The following is a 22,491-nucleotide window of genomic DNA, read 5'->3' as shown; positions in this document are numbered from 1 at the left end:
AAATAGCTAAGTTTGTATGAACTTCTATAAATGTGTTTCAGGAGACATGCACAAGAATAATCACAGCATCACTGTTTGAAATAGAAAAAGCTAAACATAACCTAAGTGTCCATCAAAAGGATAATGGATAAATAAATTGGAATATGATATATCTAAATAATGGAACACTGCTGACACTTAGCAATTAATGAACTAGAGCTGTGTATAACAAAGGACAGACTCTCAATATATTGTTGAACATAACACATCATCTTACAGAACATATATAGAATGATTCCATTCATATAAAATTTTTAAACCAGCAAGCAAAGCAATATATACATTATTGCTGAGGGATACATATATGTGATAAAATTATAAAAGAAAACAAAAAAATAATTAACATAAAATACAGGATAGTTGTTGAGGAATCAAAGGAAATATGACTAGAAAGTTCACAGGAGATATGGAAAATATAAATGTTGTATATATATTGGCTAGGTGATGGCTCAGTGTTTTCATTTAATTATTCATTAAATTGTGCACCATATATACTTTTTGTATGATTAAAATATTTTATAGTTTTAAAAATGTTTTTAAAAAGAGATATAAGTATGTCAATGAAAGAAGGAAAAACAATTTGATGAAAATTAGGGCCTGATATTTGAGCCTAAATCTTTATTTTCAGAGAAATAAAATGTTAAAATCTTTGTATAGAGATTAACAATTCTACTGAGATTATTTTCAAAGTAGAAACAAATCTCCAGCCTTCTACTGTACATAGTTTTTAAATTACCATAATATTCCTGTATGCATGACTTTCTGTTTCCTACCGTCATAAAATTTCGGACCCATTATGGTAAAAGAAAAGAAAAAAGAAGTAGAAGATTTACATACTATGAATTATCCTAAATTAGTATATCCAATTTGCTAGCATTCAACTAGTAGATATGTTAATTATAAGTTTCTAAAGTATTTGGAAAAGTATTCTCTAGGTGATTCCTCCTGCTGTAAGTTCACATTTCCTTACCTATTAATTTCATAGTGTTTCAAATTACATTTCAACCTCTCCTTTTTCAAATGAACACAAATAATAAATAGTGAAGACCACATTTATGAAAGCTTGTGTATTTTTTCTATCAGCCTTAAATCTTTGGTTACAAAAAATGAAGTATATTTATGCAACTATTCTGTTAGAATATATGTCATAAGGTGGTGTGTAGCTAGCTACGAGGAGTGTTGAGTGTGGAAGCCCAGGAAAGGGCAATGCTGGCTAACCCTAGAGGCTGGGCAGGAGTAGCAGCAGACCTACGTAGCTTGGAATCAAAGAAAAGGTTGGGAACCACATTTCCAACAAGTGGAAAACTATTTCCTAACTGGATAATGGATTCCTAGGATTCATTCCATTGTTTTAAAAGTTTCTCCAGAAAAAAACTTTAATGGGAAGCTGATGTTAATGAGAATGTTATTACCCTTCATATCTTAGTAACCAAATTTAAGAAAGGAGAAAGAAAAATTCAAATTGTTTATTTATATGCAATCATATTGGTTTATCAGAGGACTTACCAGCTTTTCTTTCTTACTTAAAAATTCTAGGTTGGGGTACAAAATACAGTTAAATAAAAGAATAAGATCTAGTGTTTAGCACAAGATCTAGTGTTTAGCACTAGTGGTAGCACAATAGGGCAACTATAGTAGTTAACAATAATTTATTATATATTTCAAAATAACTAGTGGATTTGGAATGTTTCCAACACAAAGAAATGATAAATGTATGAGTTGATAGATATCCCAATTACCCTGATTTTATCATTACACATTGTACAGTTATATCAAAATACCACATGCACCCTATAAATATTAATATGTACAAGTATTATGTATCTACAAATTTTTTTAAAAAAGATAAAAAGATGAAGGAAAAGTTCTAGGTTGGGTATCATTTATCTGTAGATGACACTACTTTTAAAATTAAAAACGTGTTCATCATGCTGGGCATGGTGGCTCACGCCTGTAATCCTAGCACTCTGGGAGGCTGAGGAGGGAGGATTGCTTGAGGTCAGGAGTTCTAGACCAGCCTGAGCAAGAATGAGATCCCGTCTCTACTAAAAATAGAAAGAAATTAGCTGGACAACTAAAAATATATAGAAAAAATTAGCTGGGCATGGTGGCACATGCCTGTGGTCCCAGCTACTCAGGAGGCTGAGGCAGAAGGATTGCTCGAGCCCAGGAGTTTGAGGTTGCTGTGAGCTCGGCTGATGCCATGGCACTCTAGCTCGGGCAACAGAGTGAGACTCTGTCTCAAAAAAAAAAAAAAAAAAAGAAAGAAAGAAAAAAATGAGTTCATTGGAGACTTGGAAGGGTGGGAGGGTGGGAGAGGGATGGGTTATGAGAAATTACTTAACGAGAACAATGTACACTATTCCTGTGATGGATGCACTAACAGCCCATACTTTACTACTATGCAATAAATCCAGGTAACAAGATTGCGCTTGTACCCCTTAAGTAGACACAAATAAAACAAACAAACTAATTAAAAATGTGGTGTTAACTGTTTTGAAGGGACAAAAAAAACACTGACAAACACATACACATACGGATGGTCTTAATAGAAGTGAGTATCTTGTTTGGACATATTTGTTTGGTATAAAAGGAATTAACACCTTTTATACTGAAAATGATGTTGTAATGCTGGAACAGTCAATAAATGGCAGAGTCATTCTAGAGAAAATATCTGTCAACTTTGCACATGCTGATTCCTCTTCCCAGAATGCTATTCCTCACACTCTTTCTATGGATGGCTCCTTTACATTTGGTAAATTTCTGCCTAAATGACATCTTCTCAAAGAACTTCTGTGATTCCCTTACTACAGGGTACCTGACCATTTTGTGCCTTCCCCTGCCATACCCTATCTCAGGTCCACGTGTGCTCTTTGTGCGACACGCCACAATCTGAAATTATTTTGTTTGTTCATTTGTCCTTCGCCCCTCCCTCCCCTAAGCTTTTAACTCCACGAGGGCAAGGCTCAAGTCCTGAACACGTTAAGTGCTCCATTATAACTGTGTAATGCAAAAGGAGCAAACACCAGGAGGCGCAGGTCATATCACTGCATATAAAAAAAATAGTCATTTTATACGCTGGTCTCACAGATATGGCAGTTTTCTGGCAGGTTGATACATACTATTTTGTTTTTGTTTAAATGTTGTTTTTTTTTAAAAGAACATTTTAGATTTACAGAAATATTGAGAAAATACAATAAAGTTCTCATATATAAACTTCACTAAATTTCCCATAGTAACATCTTGCCTTATATGGTACATTTGCTACATTAATGAACCAATATTAATACAGTATTATTAACTAAAGTGCATAGTTTATTCAGATTTCCTTAGTTTTTACTGAATATCTTTTTTCAGTAAATACTCTGCCTCATTGAGGGCAGAGTATTTATAATGTTTATTATATACTTTGGGTTATAATCCAACACTACTTTATTTGTATTGCTCAAAATGTTCTAGCTTTGCTATTGGGAATTATTTCAGTTAGCTCCTGTGTCCCTTTGATAAATCGCCATCAATTTTTTTCTTTTTAAGCACTTCCATACTTCCCGGCAATACAAGATGCTCCAAGCTCATCTTGACTATTTCTTACCACAGTCCTAAAACCAGCCATTTCTCAAAGGAGCATGCCTTCCTTTTACTGGAGAATGTTGTTAAAAACCAAGATCTGGCATATATATAGTTTTTAGATTAAAGGAGAGTATAATTTTAAAACAACATGCAAAGTAAGGAAACAAACTCAGATCTAATAATACATAAACAGAAAATTCACAGATCTGTATTTTCTTTTTTACTAGTTGTTTTTCATTTAGGACAAAAATAAGAATAATCTCACTAGTATCTAAAATGTACAAAATTTTTTTTGCCTATTAAATTGGCAACAAAGAGTTTCTTAATAACACCATGAAATGCCAAGGGTCTGATTAAACTGTTTTTTTTTTTTTTTTTTTGAGACAGAGTCTCGCTTTGTTGCCTAGGCTAGAGTGAGTGCCGTGGCGTCAGCCTAGCTCACAGCAACCTCAAACTCCTGGGCTCAAGCGATCCTTCTGTCTCAGCCTCCCATGTAGCTGGGACTACAGGCATGAGCCACCATGCCCAGCTAATTTTTTCTATATATATTAGTTGGCCAATTAATTTCTTTCTATTTATAGTAGAGACGGGGTCTTGCTCTTGCTCAGGCTGGTTTTGAACTCCCGACCTCGAGCAATCCGCCCACCTCGGCCTCCCAGAGAGCTAGGATTACAGGCGTGAGCCACCGCGCCCGGCCTGATTAAACTGTTAACATCATAAAGTGCTACGATCCATTTGGGAAACAGTTTGGCAAATGACTTAAATTTTCTTGGTCTAGTAATTCCATAACTGATAATTTTTATTAAGGAAATAATCCAAAATATGGGTAAAGCTCTATGTACAAACATGTTAGTAACAGCATTATTTATAATATAAAGAGTTAGGATCAGCCTAAAAATACAATTTGAGATGAGACTAATAAATTTTTACATATTTCAGTGAGAATATTATGTAGTTATTAAAAATGGCAATAAACCAAAGAAGGATTAATTTTAAAATATTGGAGCAGGTGTGCTCTAAACACAAAAATAACTAGAAAGAAATTCAAAATGTAAATTAGCTGAATTAGTGCGATAGAATGTTTTTTTCTTTTTGTCTAGTCTCCATTTTCAAAATATAACATAGTATAGTTATATTACTTTTATCTTGGAGAAAATCTGACAAATTGAAAACTATTACCAACTTAACAATCTTGCTATGAACAAGGTAAATTTTAATTCATATGTTCTAGATTTCTTATATTCTCTCCATAGTGAAAAGAAAATATTAGCAAATATTGCTTCTTCTCCTACTTCTTTAGCCCACTTTTAAAAAAATTTTTAGCAGCTGAGGGTGCTTTCTTGTCCATTTAAGTCCAAGATTCTCATTTTATAAGTGAGGGGTCTCTGGCAGCTAATCAATTAAAAGAGTTGCCCAAGATCTTACATTTTATTAATGGAATAATCTAAGATTCTCAACCACAAAAAAGGGCTCTTTGTGCCCCATAATGGTCTCCAAACTGTTGATCACATATCCCATCCATAAAACATAATGTGAGACTATGCCATTCATATATAGGTATTATTCATTCATTTATTTATTTTTAGAGACAGGGTCTTACTCTGTCACCCAGGCTGGAGTATAATGGTGCGATCATAGCTCATTGCAGCCTCTAACTCTTGGGCTCAAGTGATCCTCTCACCTCAACCTCCCAAGTATCTAGAACTACCAGCGTATGACACCATGCCCAGCTAACTCTTTTTTTTTTTTAATTTTTTGTAGGGACAGGCTCTTACTGTGTTGCCCAGGCTGGTCTCTAACTCCTGGCCTTAGGCTACCTTCTTGCCTTGGCCTCCCAAAGGGCTGGGATTATAGGCATGAGCCACTGTACCTGGATGAGTATTTATTTATTGATATATATACTATCAGCTAATATATTATGTACCTTATATGTAGAACTTTTTAAAAATAGAAACATTAAAATAATTACACACACACACATATTGCTATTTTTCCCCCATGCTCAAATTGATGTCCTGGGTACACCACCCCACTGGTATCTATTCCCCATACTAGAGCATGGTATAGTGAAAAGAGTGTGTCCTTAAGAGTCAAAAGGGCTGTGGCTTGAAACTTAGCTCTCTCCCACACACTGGTACTAGATGCCTTAGGATAATTACTTAATGGTCAAAGCCAATGGCTCCATCTGTAAGAGGGTAATAAATATTATCTATCCTACCCAGTCGTGTGAATTGAACAAGGTATGTCTTTTATAGAATAATCACCCAACAAAGCCTGGGTCAGTCATAATTCCACTGTCATCAATTTTGACTGCTCTTTCCACAGTGTGTTCTTTTCCTGTGTTTCTGTATCATTTTCCTTTTCCCTTTTGTCCAATCACTATTTCAAACCCTCTCTACTTTCCCAAACCTCAATTAACCCACCTCCCTCTTCCTTCTTAGCCACTGATCGCACATATAATTTTAGGGAGAAGTTAGAAGTCACCTCAACTTCCTGCCAAAGCTATAAACATAAACCTGCATCTGTACACATAACTCCTTCCCTACTTTCTTTCAGTCATTCACCAAATCTTTATTGAGCACCTTTTATAGGTCAGACAGTGCTGTCGGCACTGCTGATGAAGTAGCGAACAAAGCAGATAGATTTCTTACCCTTGTAGAACTTAGAAGAACTTAGTGATGGTGCACAAAAAAGTAATAAACAAATAAATATAGAATGTGCTACAGGATGGTAAATGGTATGGAGAAAAATAGAGCAAGGTAAGGTATACAGCGAATGCTGGGAGCAGGGGTTTGCTGTTTTATACAGAGTGGTCACAGAAAGCCTCAACGATAAAGGCACCATTTGCACAGGGACATGAAGAAAGTGAGGGATCTTGCTTGTCTTTTGAAAGGATCACTCTGGCTACAGTGTTGAAAATACACAGAAGGAGGCAAGGACGAAAGCAAGGAAACCTGTTAAGAGGCTACTGCAAATAAAAAAAATGAGACGATGGTAGCTTGGACCAGGGTGGAAGCGGTAGAGGGCATGAGCTCACACCGTGGCTGTATTCTGAGGGCATGGCCTATAGAATTTGCTGACTGATTGGATGTGGGGTATGAGAGAAAGAGAGTGACCAAGCACCACTCCAAGGTTTTGAGCCTGAACAGCAGAAAAGGTAGAGTTGTCCATCATTGACATGGGTAAACTTTAGGAATAAGAGAATTGGGAAGGTGGGTGAGAAATAGGAAGTTTGTTTTCAGTGATACTGAATTTGAAATTCCTAGTACATGTCAAATAGTAACTGGAAATGAGTCAGGAGTTTAGTAGGGAGGACCAGGCTAATGTATTAATCTGAGAGCTATAGCACAGGAATGATACATAAAATTATAAAACAAAATGAAATGGTCTATGCCACCATCATCTCTCATTTATTGTTTTAATTTTTTAAAAAAATCCCAAGAAGTCACTACACTCAGTAAGTTTTGCAAGATTAGAAAAAGAATAAAACTCATTCTTCAGACATCGGTATTACTAATTTCTATCTTTAGAATAATTTTACTAATGTTTTAACTTACTTCTTTTGAAGGATTCATTGGTAATGTAAAGATAGTCTTCCAGTACGACCAGACAAACATTGCAAAAAGCAGATGATAGGCCATCAGGCACACAACTAAAATGAGAAAAACACAATTATCAGTGTAATATGGAAATACATACTAAAATCGTGGTGTTCACAAGAGATCTACTTGTTCTACAATAATCAAATTTTAATTATAATACATTATAAATGTTCCTTCACTTCATATGAGAATAAGCACAATTCAGTGAATATATATCTAAAGCCAAGAGTTTTTTTAGAAATTCCCTAAATGAATAACTAGATCTATGCCCATGGATAGAACCCTCCCATCTGTAAACAGACCCATCTATTAGAAAAATGACTAACAAGGACCTTTCCTGAATTGTAAAAATAAGGTAGTTATGCCTCCAACTTTAAAGAGCAAACATAGCATTAAACACATGTTAAAACATTCAGGCTTTAAGAACTTTGTTTTACTGACACAGATAACACAAGCAGTTCCTAATTGAGTAGCTGTTTGCTTATTTGCTTGGCTCTAGTCAAAGCTAGTGTAATGACAACCTATCTAAACAGAGAACATCTGGACAAAGAGATTTCCTCCAAAGGGAATTCAAGTGTCTTGTTTAGCACATGTGATAATTATTAGAAAAATAGTTCTGGATACTTTTTTCAGATACTGTATATAAATACACTCTGTGTGGTGTTTCAAAGTCTTGAAGTACTATGCAAATTTAAAATAATAAAATTAGGCCGGGCGCGGTGGCTCAAGCCTGTAATCCTAGCACTCTGGGAGGCCGAGGCGGGCGGATTGCTCAAGGTCAGGAGTTCGAAACCAGCCTGAGCAAGAGCAAGACCCCGTCTCTACTATAAATAGAAAGAAATTAATTGGCCAACTAATATATATACATATAAAATTAGCCGGGCATGGTGGCGCATGCCTGTAGTCCCAGCTACTTGGGAGGCTGAGGCAGAAGGATTGCTTGAGCCCAGGAGTTTGAGGTTGCTGTGAGCTAGGCTGATGCCATGGCACTCACTCTAGCCTGTCCAACAAAGTGAGACTCTGTCTCAAAAGAAAAAAAAAATAATAATAATAATAAAATTAATGTTTCATTCTGAATAGCACATTAATATATAACTGAATTCTGTAAGGTATAGTTGAATAAAATGTGCTAATTTAAAATATAGCATGTTTCATATTTTAAAACTTTAATAGCAATTTTTAATTTTTGTAATGAATGATGATATATTTTTAAAGAATGACAGTCATTGAAATTCTGAATTATTCAATAAGGCATTTAAATCAGTGTGAGATGACTACAGCCAATGATATTTTTCATAAATTATGCAGGTGTCTCAGTTATGGGATAATATTCTGAGTTGGGAAAGGACATTGCTGATATCCCTGTACCTCAAAGCCATAAGAATCTTCGGCACAATTACCACCCTTTTGGGGTAGAGTTCTTTGCCAAGTGTCTGACAGTCTGGGGACTTAAAGGCATGAGGTGTTTTTAACCCTATCTTATCCCCACATTCTCAAAGAATAATTTATTAATCCCAATCAAATCTAAAGAAATGCAATACATTTTTAAAGCTATTATAAAATTTTATATCTGTAACAATAATATATTTTACCTTGTTCGCCAATGTTTTCCATGGACACTGTAGAAATAAATAGATAAAAAGATAAATAGATTAAAATAAAAAGATAAATAATAGGTTATACAAAGCTTAGAGCAAACATAGGGCCTGACAGAGACAAGGCATTTAAATAGCATAGCAATTTGGCTTCCCTTCAAAGCAACATTCTTTAAATATTTGCTCAACTTTATTTCCAGAAGAAGCAGCACCAAGTGAATAGGGTGGAGGAGAAGTCTGGTACCGCGCAGTCACCCTGCCTCTATTGTACACTTTGGCCCTGTCTCCCACACAGCAAAACCAACCCCTTCACGTGTGCCTCTTGTCTTACTCCTATGTCGTTTGGTTTATTGGTTTTCCTTCCAACTACAGAGTTCAGATAAAAGCAATGCTCTCCAGGTCATTACATTTCCAGACACATTTATTGCTCTTTATAAATTGGCAACCACCTGCTTAGCTTTCTGCAAAAAAAAATAAAACGTTGTGTCCAAAGCGCATTCTCTTTCTTCCTTTCAAATTTCTGTAAGTACAAATTCTTATGCCCAGTGTCTCTCATTGCTCCCCATTCCAATGAGGGGCCCAAGCAGAGCTGGGAAACTGCCATTCCTTAGCAGCTGCTGTAAATAGTCCAAGGTTGCAGGTAGATTAGGACACGGGCCACAATGGCTAAAACAAGCTGGGACAAGAAACTGTATTCAGTAATTGAGACAGTTTTCTTACCTTTTTGTATTGTCTGTTTGTTTTGCTTTCCATTTGGTCTTCCTCTGCTTAAACTGAAGTCTTTTGGAAGTTTTGGACTGTTGCAGTTGTACCAAGGGAAGGTTTGTTTATGGATTTTTTTTTCCTTATTCAGCCTTTTAAGGGGGTGCAGGATTTTTTTTTTTTAAGAGATGGGTCTCACTCTGTCACCTAGGATGGAGTGCAAGTGGCAGGATCATAGCTTACTACAGCCTTTAACTCCTGGACTCAAACGATCCTCCTGCCTCGGCCTCCCAAATAGCACATGCCACCATGCCTAGTTAATTTTAAAAATTTTTCATAAAGACAGGGTCTTGCTATGTTGCCCAGGCTCATCTCGAACTCTTGGGCTCACACAATCCTCCTGCCTCAGGCTCCCACGCTGCTGGGATTATAGGGGTGAGTTATTGTACCCTCCAGTGGGGTTGAGGATTTCAGGCCTTAATTCTGAAATGTCATCGCCTTAGGAAGCACTGGCACCAGAGAGTAGTGTGAGAGATTTTTAAGATCCAATTAACCTCCTTCCTCAGAGAGCTACTGAATGTAAGTTTAGGTACTTCTAGAGCCAGCAGAAGCCCACAGCTTTGGAGAGCAGCCCATCCCATTATTGGATTGCTCTAAGAATGAGAAAATTCATTCTTATAGTATGCTGAAATTTATCTCTTTGTAGCTTCTACCTGTGATATCTAGGCTTCCAACTGATAACAATAAACAGAAAATCTAAACAACAGACCTTCACACATTTAAAGTCACTGTGTCCCCCTTAAATGTTCTCTTTTAGTCCAAACAACATACGATTTCCAGATCTCTCACCAATCTTGACGTGACATCTTTCCTAGGTTCTCACGTCCCTTTAACATTTCTGAGACCCAGAATGGGGCAGGCAGGCATCGATAATCTTTGACTTACAAATGGCCTGTTCTACAAGTTTGCTTTTAAGTCAGAGGCCAGAGTTCACTTTCTCATAGAGTCCCTTAAGTGGCTAGCCAGAGAGCACAGGTAAGACCTTCGGCGGCAAGCCTGTTTTTTACATGCAAACCCACCACCACGTTAATGCATTTCTCTCTAGGCAATGACTTCCCTGTCTTTAAAAGCGCTCCAAAATTAACAGCAATTTAAAACCTCTAATCCTTCAGTGCACCTAATCCAAGGAAATGAAAAGCAATTTGTCTCCATTTGTGCATTTATGTAAAAACGGACCCTTAATGACCCTTCCAGAGGGCTGTTGCTTTAAAGAAAATGTGTTTGGTAATCCATGACTCTAGCTGTCAGAATTGAAAACAGTACAACAAAACGTTTTTTTGAAAAAAAAGGTACAATTAGCACGAGGTCATAATCTTTTTGACCTGGACCACTACTCTATTAGCTAGATATACATTCAAAAACATCTTTTTCAAAAACTATTTTATATGCCATTCACAGCTTGTTTTTTTCCCTAAATGTCCTTCAAAATCCACAGATGCCCTATTTTATTTTAAAATTAAACAAGTTATCCATATGTACATGCTTAGTGTAAATAATTGTGATAACATTTATGGGATGAGATGTGAAAGTCCATAAAGGATGTATCCAATTATACTCCCACCAAGATCATAAGCTTAACCAATTGTCTGTAAACATAAGTCTTTTTAATTTTCCTTAACATCATAGGACAAAATAAAAATCATTGTTTTAGTATTCATTTCTCTTATTACTAGTGAAGTTTAGCATTATTTTAAAAATGTAATGATTGGCTTTTCCTATCTCTTCTGAGTGAATTATCATTTTCCTATTGGCTTGTCTTTTAGTTATTGAAAGTGTTTTATATATTCTGGACAGTAATCCCATATCTGTTATATATATTGCAAATAAAGTCGTATGTAACTAATTTAAATGATTTAATAAATAGTAGCAAAGTTTTATGACTTATCACTGATAAAATAACAGTATCCCAATTTTTAAATTGACTTAGTTCATTGATAGATAAATGGGCTATATTAGATTTTGCTTTATGATCCTTAGGAAATGAATGTTCTCTCAACCATGTTTACTTAATTAGTAGGTTAGTAATTCACCTTGCAATTTTCAGTTTAATGGCAAAGTTGTCAAGGTCAAAGTTTCCTTTTTCATTGTGTAAAAACACATAAAATAAAATATTGTTGTCAAATGCAAATATTTTTGTTCACAAGTGCTATTTAAGAAAAGGTTGCTATTTAGCCTCAAATGTTTTTCAAATATTTATGTATACAAAGATAATATATGGAAAATATACACTCAATTTTGAAAAAATATAGATAACTAAATATAATTTGATTATTTATATCGATATAAAAATTAAATGGCAATACTGAACATAATTATAACAGATCTTCCAAATATAATTATTGGATTTTAATGTGAATTTTGAGTTTTAATCCAGTATTATTTAATTTTATTATTTACTTTACAGATAGAATTTCAGTTTGGTCTATTTAAAAATTATGCTAATACCTATTCTTCAACTGTACCACAGAGAAATTTCCAGTGTTGTAGATCCATCTTTATCACATTTTCTTTAAACCAGCTATTGAGATAAATTAACATAATTATTTCTATTTTTTATTAAAAGAAAACTGAGCTTTACTCAGTTTTTATTAAAGCAAATGAGCTTTACTCAAAGCTGCAATGAGTAGCACATTAATTAATTCTATCCTAGAAATCCTTTTATATTCAATTTTAAAATTTTATGCATGTGACAAAAATGTTGTTATTTTGGGCTCTGCTGGATCATATTAAAATTAATTCCTCATTAAAGCACAGTAACTAGCCTACAGCATCTGCCTCATAAATGTTTACAGAATAAAAGATTGATTTAGAAAAACAGAAGAAAACACAACTCATTTGAATCATGCTGAAGCCTGTAATCCTAGCGAGGATCGCTTAAGGTCAGGAGTTCAAGACCAGTCTGGGCAACACAGTGAGACCCCCATCTTTACAAAAAAATTTTTTTCAAAGTGGAAAAGGTTGAGGGAGACACTGACTTCAACTGGGTTTCAAGCAATTTTGAAAACAGAAAGGTTCTGTAAGTTTACAGGGGTTTCCCCTTCCCCCAGTTTTGGTTCTTCCTTAATATTTTGCTTTGTCATAGTTTAATTTGTCAGAATTAAAAAGAGACTATTACTAAGCATGATAGTACTAATGAGCAAATACCCTGGATAAAGACAAAGTTCAATCCCACCTGCTAGCTATTCCACTTATGCCATCATAGAATGAGTATAATAATAACAGCAGCAATATTATTAGAATTGTTGTAAGAATGAAAGGAAGGAACATAAGAATGTACTTCACATAGTGCCTGGTACACAGGAAGCCCCATAAATGTGCAAACAATTATAATATATACTATTTAGCTTTGCAAATGCTAACTGTAATATGTAACATATAGGAAACAAGACTGAAAATGAAGAAAAAAATTACCAAAGGAAAGTAGTATTTGTACAGGCTTTTGAAAGAAATAAATGCCGAATTTGGAATGACAGTAGATTCACAAGTGAAAATAAAAGGTGAAAAATAATTTAAGTCTCAATTATAAGTAAATTGCCTTTTTTTAAAAAGATGTGTCACTTCAGAAACTTGTTTAGTATAAACAAAAAAGGTGGTATTCAACCTCAACATAGAGTAAGGATGACACATAAAACTTCGGTCGTGATGTGACAGTTTTCGTGAGAACTTCTCTTAAAAGTAAAAAGACCTATTTTGAATGTGGCAATGTTTAAATTAATGAATAAAAACAATCACTTTTTTTTTTTTGAAAAAGGCCTATATCTTATATTTACCCCAAAGAATTCAGATGCAATTTACTCTTGGGAATAAGAACACTACTGTTATTACACTAAAATATTTACTATTTGTACATCTGGTAGATGGTACTATTTATACCGCCTAAATGCATACAATAGTAACACTGTGGACCACAATGTCGATCTTCAAAAATTTATTTGCACAAGTTTATCTTGGATTAGACTGTTTCTTTCTGGTCCATGTCCTACAATGATAATGTTTTGATTTGGCAATTTCTAACCTTCCAATATACCTCCAGAACTTAAAACCTTTCCCTGATTAATCGTGGTACAGGAACTGTAGCACTTTGTTGGCACTGATGGCATATAGGAAGAGAGAAAGTGGGAATGGTGAATTAAGTATGTTCCTGTTTGCCAAGAGCAACATTAAGGCCTTGAAGCATTAACATCTTGGAATCTGGAACTGTCACAGATACTGCAAGGCTGGCAGCTTGGGTTGCCAGTTCGATTTTCTGGCTACCTTCTCCTCACCCCCTCCTCCCTTAATTAATTATTCCTATAAGAAAGAGAGTGGGACAATAGAAAAAAAAAGGCTGAATTGGTCAGTCTTCAGTGTAGAATGGATAAAAGTGATAGTTTTTTTGTTAAAGCATTGATGAAGACAACAGGTAAAATTGAAGTTAAAGTGTGAGGCTGTCAGTCATAGTAACAACCCATGACATAGAAAAGGATAAAAGTGCTCCTTCATCCAACTTGGCTTGAATGAAACATCCTTAAAAATGTAAATCCCTTCCTCCATCTTTTTTGCCTCAACTATGAAGCAATCATTTAATCCAGGTGTCAGTAAACTACAGCCCTTGGTCCAAATACAACCCAGCACCTATTTCTATAAATAAAGTTTTATTGAAACATGTACACATTCATTCATTTATATGGCTACTTTTGTACTACAAAGGCAGAATTGGGTAGTTGAGGCAGGGAGAGTATCACTTGAAAGCCTAAATTATTTACTATCTGTCCCTCTATATAAAAAAAGAAGTATTCCAGCCACTGTATATTCATCAGGGTTCTCCAGAGAAATAGGACCAATACGATGTGTGTGTATGTGTGTGTGCATATACTGTATTTGAACTGATTCAATCTACACTGATTTAAATTCAACCTTGATTAAAAGCAAGGAATCACCTCAAAGATTATTCCAGTCCTATATTTTTACCAACTAATTTTTAAAAATTTGGCTTTGGGCTGGGTGAGGTGGGTCACACCTGTAATCCTAGCACTCTGGGAGGCTGAGGCGGGCAGATCACTCACAGGAGTTCGAAACCAGCCTGAGCAAGAGCGAGACTCTGTCTCTACTAAAAATAGAAAAAAATTAATTGGCCAACTAAAAATATATAGAAAAAATTAGCCAGGCATGGTGGTGCATGCCTGTAGCCCCAGCTACTCTGGAGGCTGAGGCAGGAGGATCGCTTGAGCCCAGGAGTTTGAGGTTGCTGTGAGCTAGGCTGATGCCATGGCACTCTAGCCCAGGCAACACAGTGAGACTCTGTCTCAAAAAAAATGAAAAATAATAAAAAAAATAAATGAAAAAATAAAAATATGGCTTTGTTGATTATTATTACATAAGGTATTTACTGTCAAAAATTGTATCTATTGATATGTAACAGCCCAGTAAACTGTTGGTAACTTAAATCTAGTTAAACTTTGATTCATAAACACATCCAAAATCCAAACTTTCAGATACTAAACTACACCTTCATAATGGACAAAAAAAACAAAACAGAAAGGTACTCCCTTTCCCTTAAATTAGCAAAGAACGATTGCATAATTGTTTCTACAACAATTAGGTTTTTAGGTATATTTATGCAAATGTATACTGTTATGATCTTTTTATTTCTTCTCTTAATTTGAATTTTCTATTTCTTGTCTTCAAACTCTCTTTTGGAGGAGTTAATTTGCCTTTGCTGCTTATACACAGTAACTTTTCAATATAAAACCACTATACACTTTCCAGATTCATTCTGACATAGATATATCCTAGCCTCATAGAAGCAATCTGATAAGGGAGAGTACCAAAAACCCCACAGAGACTTGGTTCTAATGAATGAATCTTAAGGATAACTTTAAAGCCAAGCTCTATTTTTTTCTGCTTCCCTTTCATTCACTTATTGAGAAACATTCACTGACTATATTCTGCCTACACTGTTGAGAACAAAATGGTAAATACAACTCCAGCTCTGTGCTCAACAAGCTTAGAGTTTATGAGATCATTTTAGATAGAAGGGAAAACTCAGAAAACAATGATGTAGTTAAGACAACATTTTCAATGAATAAAAGTGGCTCACATTCAAAAGATGAAGGCAGGCCGGGCGCTGTGGCTCACGCCTGTAATCCTAGCTCTTGGGAGGCCGAGGCGGGCGGATTGCTCAAGGTCAGGAGTTCAAAACCAGCCTGAGCAAGAGCGAGACCCCGTCTCTACTATAAATAGAAAGAAATTAATTGGCCAACTGATATATATATAAAAAATTAGCCGGGCATGGTGGCGCATGCCTGTAGTCCCAGCTACTCGGGAGGCTGAGGCAGAAGGATCACTCGAGCCCAGGAGTTTGAGGTTGCTGTGAGCTAGGCTGACGCCACGGCACTCACTCTAGCCTGGGCAACAAAGCGAGACTCTGTCTCAAAAAAAGAAAAAAAAGATGAAGGCAAAAACACTAGTAGCAGTACAAATATGTCTTCCTATCTTCTGGCCTAACAAAATCTCTCCCTTGACCTGTCTCTAGCTGCCACCCCGTGTTTCTAGTCTTTTCACAGGAAAACTTACTTTAACAATCATCCCAAGTCACAGTCCCTGCCTCCTACCTTCCTCTTTCTTCTTCAACCAACTGCAAGGGGTCTAATTCCCTGATATTCCTCTGTAATCACCCTTGTCAAGGTCGCCAACACCCTCCCTGTGCTAGTTATCCGTACTCAAGGTACTCCAACAGAATTAATTATGCTCTTCTTTTGGAAATATTCTGTCAAATTGACAGTGAATTCTTTGACAAATTGGCCAAGGGCAACCCTTGAAGCAGAATCTTTTCTCCACTCAGCTACTCTCTTAAAAAGATCTAGTTCATTTTTAGTGTGCTAGAGATCAAAATTGCTGCTGCTGCTGCTAGACCATCTTAATGACAGATGGGGGAAAATGTTATTCACATTAGTATTTCCAGTTTAACTCCAACTGTATTCTTTTCTTCCTAGCACCTTTTTTGAATTTATTTTCTTTACAACATATTTACTTACGTTTTAAAAGTCGTTATTAAAGTGGTTTTCTTTTTCTTTGTAGTCCTCATACGTCATTGTAGTTTTATTGACAACTCTAATGGCTGCCTTCCTCTCAACCATATCTCATGGCACTTTCCTCTTACGTGTGATGCTCCTGCCACTCTGGGCTTTCTTGCTTCTTAAACATGTTGACCTTGTACCCTCCTCCCTAGATCCCCTGTGCTGGCAATGAACTGGGCAGTAGGAGACCAGGACTCAAGTCCAATTTTCCCAATATACTTGATCATGAGACTCAACTGAGCTGTGCTTTAATTTTATTGTTTAACACTGTGGTCCTCAACCCTGGGCTGGTACCGGTTGGTGGCCTGTTAGGGACTGGGCCACAAACTTCTGCCATATCCCCTCCCCCCTACTCTCCACATCCATGGAAAAATTGTCTTCCATGAAACTTGGGGTAGGGGGAGAAAGAGTCAGTCAGAAGGTGAGTGTTGAGGGAGCAAAGTTTCCTCTGTATTTACAGCTGCTCTCCGTCACTCTCATCACCATCTGAGCTCTGCCCACCCCCCTTCCATGGAAAAATTGTCTTCCATGAACCCAGTCCCCGATGCCAAAAAGGTTGAGATCACTAGTTTAACACATTAAGTGTTGTGTGAGTTGTATTTAACTCACGCTAGTTTTGAGCCTGGGACCTCGTGAAACATTTGTAATTCACACATCTCTTTACTTTGGGAACCGTGTGGTGCGCAGGCAACTCACACTGCCATGCTGTAGCATATATGTTGCATGATGGGTGGCCCCCTGGGCAAAACCCTGCAGTTGGTTCGTGAAAATCTTACTTGTTGATGTCCTTATATTGTTACAATTAATATTGACAATTTAATTGCATATAACTCATGCACACAGAAAACACAATAAAAAATAATAAATTTTTCATTAAATTAGAAAAGATCATTTTGTTTTTGAAGTTTTTATTCTATTTTTGTAATAAAACACTAGGGCCCCAAGGAAAAACATTTTTTCTAATGTGGTAGGCAATGTGTTACACAAAGATTTCCACTTCGTCTTGAAGGTTTCTCTGGCTATAAAATTATCTTAAATCCTACTTTAATGTATTCTGAAAAAAATTACTGACTTTCACAAAACCCTAGGGCGAAAGACATTCCAAATATTAATTGATCAGTAAATTAGTAGAAATTGTTCTGTCAAGGGCAGATAAACACCTTCAGAATAGAAACAAAAGTTAAGGATAAGGCATTGATGGTACAGAATTAGAACCCCAAACACATGCTTTCCAGTTTGTACTTTCTCAGTTACCGTAAAAGCCAGTCCTAATATTCCTAGCAATCTTGCCACAAACGCTGTGCCAGTCACCCTACATTCCTCATTGGATCTCCACACAGGTCCTTGGAAATTTCATTTTGCAATGAGAAAACTATAATCTCTCTTAAAAGGGAAATCAATGATGTCATCTCACTTAAAATCATTCCAAGGCTTTGTTCTGAATTTACAATAAAGTCCAATCTCTTGTCCTTCGCCTCAGTGGTCAAGCATGATCTGGCTCCTCTTATCTCTCCTCTAAGATCACTTCTCATGACCAACCCCCTTGTTTACTAAGCTGCAGCTACTCTGAGCTTCTAAGTCACACCAAACTTTAGTGTCTTTTCCCAGGTGTGAAAGCTGTTTACCTGACTGCACACCTGGCTCACTCTTTATCATCCTTCAAATTGCAGTTTAAATGTCAGCGTCTCCTGTCTAGTTAATCCCCACAATCACCATCACAATACATCTTTTTTTTTTTTAGCACTTAACACAAAACCTGTCATTATTTTTATTATTTGTGTTTTTTTTTTTTTTCATGACCTTCATTGAGGCTTTTTGCCACCTGTTTGATGTTTTATCACAGCAGGGCTACTCAGCTTCTCTGAACCATCTCCCAATGTTTCTCTCTCTGGGATGTTTTCGGAATTAAACTAGGAAAGTAAAAGCACCTAGAATAGGATTAGGCACATTGTAGGGGGCTGTTAGTTGAATACGGAGGACAAATACATCACTAAACAGTGCAATGTTAAGAGTAGGAGTTCCCTAAAATTTAGTGCTAACAGTTTTATCCACATTCTAAGGGAAGAAGCGCACAGTGAATATTTAGCTTCTAGTAACACTAACATTTTCTGGAGGTGAAATGGCAAGTTGTTAAGAATAACTTGCTGGAAGACCTTTTAAGTGTGAATAAACAGAAAAATGCAGGTGAATTACAATGTGGGCAAATTAATATAATGAGAAAAAAAACAAGCCAGTGAATTTTTAAACTACGTTTTCTAACCTACCCTCCCAGGGCTCCTTTCTGCTCAACCCCACCCACACCTGTGCCCACCATGCCCTGCACTAGAATCTCAATGTGAGGTGTCGAGGCGCTGTGTGATCTGGGGAGAAGTGGGACTTCTCAGCCGTTTGGTGCATTTCTGCAGCCTCTATCTCAGGATTTATATCTAACAAACTACACTGGTCTAACCTACGTGCTAGGAATTATCAAACCACCATGGAAAATGGCCCACAAATTCCTGGAGAATGGCACGATGCAATGTCAAAGACAAAAGTGAACGACAATAAGTTTTGGGTTTTTTTTTTTTTTTTTTTGAGACAGAGTCTCACTCTGTTGCCCCAGCTGGAGTGCCATGGCCTCAGCCTAGCTCACAGCAACCTCAATCTCCTGGGCTTAAGCAACCCTTCTGCCTCAGCCTCCTGAGTAGCTGCGACTACAGGCATGTGCCACCATGCCCGACTAAGTTTTTCTATATATTTTTAGTTGTCCAATTAATTTCTTTCTATTTTTAATAGAGACGGGGTCTTACTCTTGCTCAGGCTGGTTTCAAACTCCTGACCTTGAGTGATCCTCTCACCTCGGACTCCCAGAGTGCTAGGATTATAGGCATGAGCCACCACGCCTGGCCCTGACAATAAATTAAATAATAAAAACCAAGATACAGGAAGTCTCTTAGTTAATAGGTTACGGTCCAGAAGATTTGTTTTCTGGGTGGTTAGGCCTCTAGATTAGCCATCAGAAGTGTTTGCAAAATAGTATCAGTAATATTACAAAAGCTGGCTACTTTGTGTTAAGGGAAGCCTATTGAGTCTGCAACATCCAAACACACCTCCCTTCCAACACAATGGACAAGAGGCTGCCTTCATTCTTTCCCCACCCGCTGGGCTGTAAGAGCAGGCATTCATTTTCCTCCAAGTTTTCAGTGACAACACCTGAATCGGTTTGCTCGGGCTGTCATAACAAAGTACCATGGACTAGGTGCCCTGAACAACAGAAATTTATGTTCTCACAGTTCTGGAGGCCAGAAGACTGAGATCAAGGTGTTAGCAAGGCTGGTGTCTTTTGAGGTCTCTCTTCTTTGTTTGCAATGGCCACCTTCTTTCTGTTTCTTCATATCATTTTCCCTCTGTATCCAAATTTCCTCTTCTTATAAGGCAGCAAGTCACATTGGATTAAGTCCCACCCTAATGACCTCATTTTAACTTAATTACCTCTTTAAAGACCCTGTGTTCAAATACAGTCACATTCTGAGACACAACACAGCTTACAACACCCTCAAGGGTAAGACTGCAGCTCTGAACACTGGGTGGGGACAAGAGGGCAACAGTAGGCTGGTGACAGGTAGGGAGTCCAATGACAAGGCATGAGAATGAGCTAAAAGAACAACAGGAAAAGAGCACTGGAATGCTCTCTGCCAGGGATTTGTGCTCAATTCTTTAAATTGAGCAGGTTAAACCTTATAACAATCTGTGAGATCGGTATTATTATCATTCTAACACAAAAAGGTAAAATAACTCCTACTGTCATTCAAGTCATAATATATGGAGCTGGGATCTACATATAGGCCTGCCTGACCCCAAAACTCTTTGAACGATTCCATGTGACCTCCCAGGATGTGTGGCATCTGGTGCCTGCTGACCACGCACCCACTGGGCTTCTTTGTCTCAGGCAGCCATCTCTTCTTCAGTGGCTCTCAATTATTGGCCCATCTGTGTCTGATTCTCCTGCCACTGTTTGCTACTTGTGATTTGAGATGCTCAGGGAAGTAGGTTTCTAAATGTCCTCTTTTTGTCACCCTTCCTCCTCCAACCAACTTACAACATCTGGAAATGTCCAAACTTGACAGACTTTGGACACAAATATTTGGTCATATCTCAGGGTAGCACCTGAATTTGGCCTTTCCTGAGCATCTCACTTCAAGAAGTGGGGAAGGATTAAGGCTCTGAGTTTCTACAGCAAGGGTGAGATGGTGATATTGGGAAGATTATGAGATGGGACCAGGGGGGAGGGGTTTCCTGATCTTCATCCCAGCAGTAGAGGGAAAGAAAGATCATTCTTGAGGTCTGTACTGCCCGGGCACAGGCCTAAAGTACATTCCTCACTTGCAGAAACTGACATTAAGACAGACAGAACGTGGATCTGTCCTGGAGTGGCAATTCTTAATTGTTATATTTATGAAAATCTCCAAGTAAGAAACGTGTCTCTCCTTCTCCCCCCAACAACACCAATTCCTTATTATTATTATTATTGCTATTTATTGTGGTAAGAATACGTAACCTGAGATCTACCATCTTAACCAATTTTTAAATGCATAATACAGTATTGTTAAGTATAGGCACAAGGATGTACAACAGATCTCTAGAACTTACTCATTTCACATAACTGAAACTTTATACCTGTGAATAGCAACCCCCCCAATTCTCCCTTCCTCCAGCCCCTGGCAAGCAGCAACCATTCTGTTTTCTGTTTATTTGAGTTTGACTATTTTAGGTACCTCATATAGGTGGAAAGATGCAGTATCTGACCTGTGACTGGCTTAGCTCACTTTGCACACCGTCCTCCAGGTTCATCCACCTTGTCACATATGGCAGGATTCAACAACATCATTTCTTTAGTGATGTGATGACCAAATCATTGCTCAAAATATCTAAGTCCCTCTACTCTGCAAAAACAGATGGTGTAAAATCTAACTTATCCAATTGAAGGCTGGGATAGATTCACTGAGTGTGTATCCTTCAATCATTAGGAATGTGTAGGTCTCTCAATTTATCAGTTCTGAAAGGGGGATAAAGATTCGTGGCAATGGCCCTGAAATACTCAATGCCACGTTCATCCTGGCAAAGGGAAAGACAGTTCCTGCATCACTGACTGTGCTAAGTGGTGGAGATAAATAAGGAAATCTGATGGCAAGGCTGGTCCCTTGATCTTTGTGTCCTCGTTTCAAAGCTTACTCAATGGAATCCTATAATCCCTCTGTCTTGATTTAAAAGAGAAGAGCTTCCCAGGGCCAGTACGTTATGCAGATTGCATAGCAGGTGTAAATTTGCTTATCCTGTTTAGATACGGAGTATAGGAACTCCCTTTTCTGCCTAGGGCTACAACTCAATTCCAAGTTCCTGCAGGCACTGAATCTTTTCAATTCCAACCCTCTCCTTTCCAATCCCAGATGCCCTTCTTGAGAGATGACCAGAGAGCCCACAACTGACTCCTAAGAACCATGTGAGTCTACGGTGGACACTACACTCTCAGCAAAGATCTGCCATCAGGTAGAGATAATTTTTGTAGTATATTTTTTAATGTCACTTATTTAGCTGGTACACTCAGAATTATCACAGAGGACAACACTGAGAGTACTCTATTTTTCACTTCCAGACATTAGCTGTTTCATTTATCAAGTACAAAAGCAAATACTGCTTCTTTGCATCTCTAAGGAAACAGACAACCTTCTAAAACTACCTCCCATGGTTAGCAGCTGCATGTTGAATATTATATGGCCAGAGAACACGCAGACATAACACATTTAAAAATTAAACCCATATTTCTAGGTTCACAAAATTACTTGACGCTTATGTAGTACTTTACAATTCTCCAGAGAGAGAAACTGT

The 22,491-nt window shown here is 37.1% G+C and overlaps 1 protein-coding gene across 1 annotated transcript in view; it reads right to left on the bottom strand.

Annotated features, from left to right (window-relative positions):
* The window catches only part of ZDHHC2 (zDHHC palmitoyltransferase 2), a 60,164-nt gene that overhangs the window by 24,257 nt on the left and 13,416 nt on the right, over positions 1-22,491 (bottom strand). The window contains exons 2-3 of the mRNA XM_012785003.3: positions 8,804-8,830; positions 7,167-7,261 (exon numbers count right to left, since the gene is read on the bottom strand). Of these exons, the coding sequence (XP_012640457.2) occupies positions 7,167-7,261; positions 8,804-8,830 (122 nt within the window). The remainder of the gene's footprint in view (positions 1-7,166; positions 7,262-8,803; positions 8,831-22,491) is intronic.

Source organism: Microcebus murinus, chromosome 24 (genome assembly GCF_040939455.1).
Source record: "Microcebus murinus isolate Inina chromosome 24, M.murinus_Inina_mat1.0, whole genome shotgun sequence".
Lineage (NCBI taxonomy): Eukaryota > Metazoa > Chordata > Mammalia > Primates > Cheirogaleidae > Microcebus > Microcebus murinus.
The sequence above is the reverse complement of the archived record's forward strand: the minus strand, read 5'-3'. Positions and strand labels throughout refer to the sequence as shown.